Source organism: Cebus imitator, unplaced genomic scaffold, assembly GCF_001604975.1.
Source record: "Cebus imitator isolate Cc_AM_T3 unplaced genomic scaffold, Cebus_imitator-1.0 Scaffold443, whole genome shotgun sequence".
Classification (NCBI taxonomy): domain Eukaryota; kingdom Metazoa; phylum Chordata; class Mammalia; order Primates; family Cebidae; genus Cebus; species Cebus imitator.
The window spans coordinates 427,669-436,234 of record NW_016107758.1 but is presented as its reverse complement, the minus strand read 5'-3'; the positions used below and the strand labels follow the sequence as shown (position 1 = coordinate 436,234).

The window sequence follows — 8,566 nt, the reverse complement described above, 5'->3', positions numbered from 1 at the left end:
TTGAGATGGAGTCTTGCTCTGTTGTCCAGGCTGGAGTGCGGTGGCATGATCGTGGCTCACTGCAACCTCCGCCTCCGGGGTTCAAGCAATTCTCCTACCTCAGCCTCCTGAGTAGCTGGGATTACCCGTGCCTACCACCACACCCAGCTCATTTTTTGTATCTTTAGTAGAGATGGGGTTTTCACCATGTTGACTGGCTGGTCTCAAATTCCTGAGCTCAGGTGATCTGCCTGCCTTGGCTTCCCAAAATGCTGGGATTACAGCCATGAGTCACTGCACTCTGTCTAATTTTCAGTCTTTCTTCTAAAGCTACAAAGCTATAAGCAGTGTTTTAGTTGCATTGCACAGCATTTGATATGTCATATTTTTCACTGTTGTTCTTGTCAACATATTTTACACCTTCCACTGTGATTGACCCACTGATTGTTTAGCAATGTGCCATGTCATTTCCAAGCATTTGGAGACTTTCCAGTCATTTTTCTGATTGACTTTTGATTTAATTCAGAGAGAGCGCATTGTATGATTTCAGTCCTTCGAAATTTGCTGAGACTTGTATAAGGACGATGATATAGTCTACTTTGATAAACATTCTATGTGCACATGGGAAGAATGTGTATTTTACAGCTGTTGGGGGAAGTGTTGTACATATGTGAAGTAGGTCAAGTTGGTTAATCCTATTGTTCAAACTGTGTGAGGTTGAAGGATAAAGAAACCAGTGGGATAGAGTCCCGAAACAGAACACACACACACACACACACACACTTCAGTTGATTTATGTTTCGATGTTGAGGACTCCTCCAATTGGGTGGGGAAAAAATGATGCTTTTCAATAAATGATGCCAGGTCAATTGGATATCCACGTGGAAAAAAATGAGCTCTGGCCCCTACCACACCATTCACAATAATTAATATGTAATCAATCAGTAGATCTAAATATGAGCCCTAAAACAGCTTCTAAAAGAAAACACAGGAAAATATCCTAACAGAAAGGTACTAACCGTAAAGACAATATTGACAAATTGGACATCACTAAGGGTAACTCCTGTTGATCAAAAGTAAACCACAAAATAGAGGAAGATATTTGCAATATCTTCAATAAATGCGAATCCAAGATTCCATCCACAATACAAAGGGCACGCGCATCCAGACTATAGAAAGAACCTCTGCCAACGAAGACGGGCAGCCCAGTTTTCAAATGGACCCGGCGAGCACGCGGGCGGCTGGGGCGGGCTCCAGGTCCAGGTGCTCCGCCTGCGGGGCGGCTCCGGCCCGGTCGGCTTCTCCGGGCGCGTCCCGGGAACTCGCTCGGGCCTCCTTAAGCCGGGAGGCGGTCGGGGAAGCTCGGGCCGCGCCTCGCGACTCCGCCCCCGGGGCTGCCCTTCCCTCCGCAGGCCGAGCCCCCTTCCCTTAGAAGGCCGAGCCTCTCGCGCGCCCGCACTCGCGCGGTGCCCCCCTCGCCGCCCAGGCCCCCCACGCCGCGGCCGGAGCCCCCGGACGACCTCGCGCTCCCGGCTCGGGCGTGGACGGGGCGCGCGTCCTCGCGGGTCTGAATGGAAGGGTCGAGGTCGGCGGCGGCGGCGAGCAGCTCCTGAAGCCAGAGCCCCAGCCCGGCGCCCGCGCCATGCGGCGGGAGAGGTGAGCGCGGCGGGCGTGGCGTCCGTGCCCGGGTGCCCGGGGGACGGCGAGGCGGGGGGCACGCGCGGGACTGCGGGCGGGGAGGCGGGCGGGGTCCGGGGGTCGCCGTGGGGACAAGCTTTGCCCTCCGCCCGCCGCCCACGCACTCGCCTTCGAGGGCGGCCCGGCGGCCGCGGGGAGCTCAGGCCGCAGTCGGGTCCGAAAAGAACGTGGCGCTGGGTGTGTGAAGATTCGGGGCACAAAACGCGAGCGCGGACCCGGCCCTACCCGAGGCCCGCGCCCCGCGCCCCGCGCCCCGCGCTGAGCGCTTGTGCCCGCAGGTGCGGCGCCCCCTGCCCGCGTCGCCGCCATGGAGGTGCTGCGGCGCTCCTCCGTCTTCGCCGCCGAGATCATGGACGCCTTTGACCGCTCGCCCACGGACAAGGAGCTGGTGGCCCAGGCCAAGGCGCTGGGCCGGGAGTTCGTGCACGCGCGGCTGCTGCGCGCCGGCCTCTCCTGGAGCGCCCCCGAGCGCGCCGCGCCGGTCCCGGGGCGCCTGGCCGAGGTGTGCGCCGTGCTGCTGCGCCTGGGTGAGTGCGCGCGCCCCCGCGGGACCCCCAGCCGCGCCTCCTCCCCTGCCGGGCACAGCCTCCTCCCAGGCAGAGACCGGGGCGGGGTTGGGGGATTTGGCCCAGGGGCGCCCACCCCCTGCCGGGGACGGCCAGGCCTTCGGGACAGGCCCACCCACGCGGGAGCTCCCCACCTGCACTCTTCGCCTCCCACACCACAGGCTCCCCACTGGCTGCCTGCTCAGCCCGGATTTCAGACATACTGGCCATAAACAATGGCAGGCCCCAGAAAGGGTAATCTGTTAGTGGCTAAGCTTCCACAGTGACCCTTGTTCTCAGCTGGGCACAGAACCTTGTGGGAGCACGTGTCCCGATGTTTATTTTGGAGAACAGATCCTGGCCTTACTGGCCGAGATCTGCCCGCTGCCCTCTGGATCCGTGGCCTCCGAGGCCCCCTCATTGGAAACTGCGCGCACCGGGCTGGGTAGCCCAAACCCTAGTATTTAGTGGTGCTGTGAGGACTAATGGGGGTGCTCGGTTCTGGGGTCACACACAGCCCGCTGGCTGCCCCCACCTTCTCCAAGGCCTAGACTGTAGAGGGTGGGACCAGCCCTGCTGTGTCCCCTCCCCACAGCCGGGCTGGGGCTGTCACCCATGAATGTTAATTAGGTGCTCAGAGAAGGCACATGGGGCCCTTTGGCCGAGCCCTGGAAGGGGAGGTGACAGCAGAGGCGAAACTGAATCCGTGGCTCTCCAGGCAGCGGGTCAGGGTCGGAGGGTAGGACCATGTGAGGGACACACTGCCTCCTCTTGGGCTGATGTTGGCATGGGCTCTGGGTGGCCCCGTCCTTGTGTGGTGGGTTGGGCCCGGAGAGCAAAGCTGAGTAGACCCGACTTCCCCAGGAGCGTGTATGGGGTGGACAGAATCCATGGGGGCCAGCACAGAGCCCCCAGGAGGAGATGGAGTCCCAGCTGAGAAGGGAAGAAGGGAGAGGTCCCTGGGAGTGAGGGGGTTGGTGGGACTCTGTGAGACCGCCTGCCTGCTGCTGTCTCCAGCCGGGCTCTGAGAATGACCCCAGAGGATCCTTTCAGGGGCCTTCTGAGAAGATGATTCCAGAACCCTGGAATGGCTGGAAGTCCCAGATGGCCAAGGGGGCCCCAGAGGGACACAGCTCCGACCGGAGTCTGCCCTCACAGCTGCTCAGGGTCAGTCCCTGGAGGCCAGCGCTGCCTCCCTGCCCTCGGGCCGCACAGTCAGGAAGAAGCCTGGGTTGTGTCCCCACCTTCAGTCTGGGGCCAGCCTGCAGCAGCCCTGGAGGTCTGTGTTCGGGAGCCGCTGGGCCAGGCCTGGGAATTTCCAGGTCACCACCCCGCGCCACCCCCCCCCCGCCTGCCCCCCTCTCTCCCCGCAGCCTGCCCCCCTCTCCTGGGCTCTGCTTTGGTTCCAGATCTTAACTAACGAAATGCAGAGCAGCTGGCTCAAGGGATGAGGGCGCGCTTATCAGCTGGGATGGTCCAGCCACAGCATTTCCCTGTTTGCTTTGGCTGGATTGCTGGCCGGGCTGGGACTCCGATCCCAGGGTCCTGTGGCATTCCCGGCACCATCTGCCCAGTGCCTGTGCACTGCTGCTGCCAAGGGCGCTACAGGCAGGATCCGGGGGCGGTGGGCCTGTAGGTGACTATCCTTGGCCGCCAGGGCAGGGCTGACGCAATGCCACCTCCAAGCATGTCCCCTTGGCAGCAAGAGCCCGGGTGGGAGTGTGGCATTGTGGGTGGCCCAGGATAGCTGATCAGCCTCCACACCTGAGTGGTCCCTGAGCCAGGCACTCGGGCTTCCGCCTGCCCTCACCCCCATGCTCTCTCTGCCCAGCCCCTCCCCAGGTTGGGCTCTGGCTGCCTGCCTGGTCCCTCCTGCTCTGGGCAGCTCGGCTGCCTGTCGGCCGTGAGTCACCAGCAGGCACAGCCCACGCTCTCACAGGATTCCCGCCCCACCGGCTCAGCTGGCTCAGCCTAGGAACTGGCTCCTCAGAGGGGCAGGACTGGGGGCATCCTCAGCACTTCCTTGGTCCCCTGGTCCCTAGGCGCCAAGGTCGGGGGCTGCTTAAGGGAGGTCAGATGGGGTCAAGTGGGGGTGGAAATCAGACAGGTTGAATGAGGAACAGGATGGCCAGGTGGGGTCAGGTGCAGGGTATGCCCCAAGCCAGCTGTGTCCCAGGGAGCTGAGGCATAGGCCGCCTCTCACCTGCTCTTGTGCCCACACAGGGGATGAGCTGGAGATGATCCGGCCCAGCATCTACCGCAACGTGGCGCACCAGCTGCACATCTCCCTGCAGTCTGAGCCCGTGGTGACCGACGCGTTCCTGGCCGTGGCTGGCCACATCTTCTCCGCAGGTATGCCCAGCCTGCCCATCCCCTGGGACCTCAGGGAGGGATCTGGGGTCCACGGCTCAGGCTCGCAGGGACCCCACGAGCTGGCCCCCACCCACCCTGGCGCTGCCCGGTGCTCACCAGTGCAGTCTTGCTGCTGGAGATGTCTGGAACTGCCCAGCGACCAGCACAGAGCTTCGGGACTCAAAGCACAGCGTTCAGGGTCTCTTGTGGTTCTGGGGGCTGGCAGGGCACACTGGGCAGCTGGCACAGGCTTCTTGAGAGTTGTAGTTGTGTCCAGCATCAGTGGGGCTGGATGACCTGCATGCCTGCTGGGTGGCACGTCCTGGGGCTGCCTGGGTTCCTGCAGTGGCCCCCAAGGGGTGCCTGGGCTTCTCACAGCACGGTGCTGCATCCCAAGGAGTGTCCAGGAGCAGGCTTCCCAGACAGCTCCCAAGTGGACGCTGCCGGGCTGTTAGGATGTACCCTCAGAAGTCACGGGTCAGTCTGCCAGATTCTGCTGGTCAGAGGCGAGCCTCAGGGTCCCAGCATCCAGGGAGGGGACGGCAGCGGGGCAGGAGGTCCAGGAAGACTGGCTCTCGGGGATGTCCGGAGAACAGCAGCACATCTCACCTGGCTGTGCCCGCCTCACCCGTGACCCTCCTGGGCACCTCCATCTCTGCCCAGAGAGGCAAAAACCCGGTTTGCCTCCCTGCTCCTGTTGCTCTGGCTGCCCACCTGCTTCCAGGCCCGCAGGAGGCTCAGGGCTTGTCTCCTCAGCTTGGTGCTCCACTGTCTGCTTGTCCAGCGGCCCCAGCTGGCTTTGCCTAGTGTGGCTTCTGTCTCCTTGCCCCGCGTCATCAGGTCTGGTGCTGCAGACCTCGGCTCCCTGCCTTTGACGCTCTGTGACCCCAAGTCCCATCCTGGCACCCCAAGCCCACCTGGGTGTGGCAGGCACTGAGCACTGCTATTGGGGAGGGTGGCGTGCCTCCCTGATGGGCATGGTCCTCAGGTGTTTTCCAAGTGCTGCCGGGTGCTGGGCACAGCTCCGGGCAGTGACTCTGGGGTGAGCAGGATTCCCTGAAGCTTGCAGGAGGAGAATGCTGTTCACCCGGGCTGGCTTTTTGGAAGACCCCTGGCAGCAGGGAGGCCTCTCGAGCCCTCGTCTGGGAGCTAGTCTGGATCTGTGGCTGATCAGCTGTGTGACTGTGGCTGCTGTCACCTCTGTGGCCTTAGCTGCCTTGTCTGCAGGGCAGTCCCAACAGCAGCAGGAGCTGGGCTGCGGGCAGAGGCGCCAGGGGAAGCCACACGCTTGCTGCAGGAAATGCATCCCACCCCCTGGGGGACCCTCAGAGCCAGGGGCTTTCAGATGGCCTCAGGACCTCCACCCATCGGAGGGCAAGGGGAAGAGGCCAAGAGTGTGAGGGCCACTGTGTCTAGCTCCTACAGACCCCACCCTTGTGGGGTGACCCCTCCTCTCCCAGGCTTCTCCTCCGACCCCTGGTGGGCTGGCCAGAGGCCCAGGGACAGAGTGGGGCTGACACCCTTGGCTGGAGGCCAGGGGAGCAGGGGCCATGGGCGTCTCCAGTGCTATGATTTCTCAGTGCTGACCTCCCTGGACAGAAGTTACTGTGGCTGGGACACCTCCGCTGGTGGAGCGGGCAGTCCGAGTCCTAGGGTGGGAGTCCAGGTGGGGTCCGATCCTGCCCCAGGGCCTGTCTGGCTGTCACAGCACATATTGGAGTGCCCCGGACCACACAAGGGGAGGAACAGTGACCGCGGGCTGTGGTGTGGGGGGTCAGGAGGCAGTGCTGAGCTGGGCGCAGGCGAGACTCCCTGCGTGATGCTCCTGGGCTGGCCTCAGAGCCTGGACTGTCACTGCTCCCTTGTTCCTCTGAGAGATCGTAAATGAATCCTCTTTGGCAGTTTGGCTCCAAGGCCCCCACGTGGCAGTGGGGGCAGCCAGGCCCAGGCCAGGCTGAGGTGTGTCATGGAGCAGACCTGGGTGGGCCGGGGGTGCATATGGGTGGGGGCTTGGGAGTGGGCAGGTGGGTGTGGCTCAGGGGCAGGGGGACAGAGGGGAGGGGAGCCAGGGTCCATGGCACAGTGGGGGCGGGAGGATGGCGGCAGGAGCTGGAGAGCTGGTGAGCTGGTGCCCGCCCCTCCCGCCCGCAGGGTGACAGAGCAGGCGCCTGGAGGAGGAGTGGGTGGGGCCCAGGAAGGAAGCCAGGAGCGGAAGGCATCCTGGGCTGACGACCACCCTCGGCCTTCCCCTGGCTGACGCCGGTGCGTGGGTGGCCACCCGGGTGTCTGTCTCAGGGCCGCTGGGTTTACGAGCTGCAGGCTGGCTTTAAAAGAACAGTCATTTCTGAGCTTGCAGCAGTCTGCCCAGAGGTGGGGCAGGCCCTGGGAGGTGGGCCTCCCTGTTCAGCAGGGAGAGAGGATGGGGCCAGGAGGCCCTGCCTGCCTGGCCTTGCCTGAGCAGGGCCTGGCCTGAGGTGGGGGCGGTGCCTAGGAAGGCTCTGGTTCTGGGTGGGCGTCTGGGGCGCCGGGGGGGAGGGCTGAGGAGAAAGGTGATGGCAGGAATGAGTGGGCACACAGCTGACGGGGACGTGGTGGGGTCAGCGGCCAGGCAGCCCAGGGTACGTGTAGAGTTCTGTTTAAATCTTGTGGTTTTCGAGCTGGGCATGATGGTTCACGCATGTAATTCCAGCACATTGGGAGGCTGAGGCAGGTGGATCACCTGAGATCAGGAGTTTGAGAGCAGCCTGGCCAACATGGAGAAACCCTGTCTGTACTAAAAATACAGAAAATTAGCCAGGTGTGGTGGCAGGCACCTGTAATCCCAGCGACTGGGGAGGCTGAGGCAGGAGAATCGCTTGAGCCTGGGAGGCGGAGGATGCAGTGAGCTGAGATTGCACTCCAGCCTAGGCAGCTTTGTCTCAAAAAAAAAAAAAAAAATCCTGTGGTTTTCACTGTAAAGCCGGAGCCCACTTCCCTGCAGTCAGCATCCCCCCACCGCGCCCAGCACTGCAGGCTTGTCCCACGAAGGCCCGCCCCGCCCCCGCCACGGCAGCCTCCACTCTGCACCTGCTGCCAGGCCGAGGCCCAGGAACTGAGTGACCTGCCATGGGTTTCTTAACCTCTCTGAATCTCAGAGCTGCCTGACTAGGGATGGAGGGCAGGGCTGCCCCCTTCTGCCCTCACTGGCACCCAGACTGTGCCCCTCAGGCCTGCTGGCAGCTGCCCCCCAGCCCTCTTTACCCTTTGTCCATCCCAGTCCTCCTCATCTTGTCCCTTTTGCCTCCAGGGCGAGCCTCCAGCCTCCAAGTGCTTCACTGTCCTTGCCTCCCTGCCAGAGGCCCCTCCCACGCCTGCTACCCCAGTGCACTCTGACCCCCAGGTCTCCTTCCTCCCCTTCTCAGCAGGCGCCCCTAGGGTGTGGCCCTGCCCAGCCCTCCACTGCAGGCCTGGGGCACCACCTGCACCTCCTTCGGCCTGGGGCTTTGGCTTAGTGATGTGAGCAGTGTGAGCGCTGCAGGGCAGGGCTCCGGGGGGTCTCCAGGTCTCCAGCCCCAGGAGCCTCCCACGAAGGCAGAGGCCAACTGATGTCGTTTCTGGCTATTTTCATTTAGGGCTTGAAAGTTCCCGCCCAGGGCTTTCAAAAAACTCATTTCCAAAGTGGTAAAACTCATCATTTCTCCCATTTAGAAGTTGGCAGTAGTTTTTATTTTTTTCTTTGAATTCTAATTGTATTTTCTGTAATTACATATGTACAATATATATTTATTTTGTTATAGTTTTACTATAAGATAAATGAAAATGGCTAGGCACGGTGGCTCATGCCTGTAATCCCAGCACTTTGGGAGGCCAAGGCGGACAGATCACTTGAGGTCAGGGATTTGAGACCAGCCTGGCCAACCTGGTGAAACCCTGTCTCTACCGAAAACATTAAAAAACAGCTGGGTGTGGTGGTGCATGCCTATAGTCCCACTAACTCGGGAGGCAGAGGTAGG

The 8,566-nt window shown here is 61.8% G+C and overlaps 1 protein-coding gene across 1 annotated transcript in view; it reads left to right on the top strand.

Annotated features, from left to right (window-relative positions):
• The first annotated feature begins 1,417 nt into the window (after window positions 1–1,417).
• Window positions 1,418–8,566, top strand: part of BOK (BCL2 family apoptosis regulator BOK) — a 14,206-nt gene continuing 7,057 nt past the window's right edge. Inside the window, exons 1-3 of the mRNA XM_017510728.2 lie at window positions 1,418–1,635; window positions 1,956–2,204; window positions 4,446–4,574. Coding sequence (XP_017366217.1) covers window positions 1,985–2,204; window positions 4,446–4,574 — 349 coding nt within the window. The 5' untranslated portion in view covers window positions 1,418–1,635; window positions 1,956–1,984. The remainder of the gene's footprint in view (window positions 1,636–1,955; window positions 2,205–4,445; window positions 4,575–8,566) is intronic.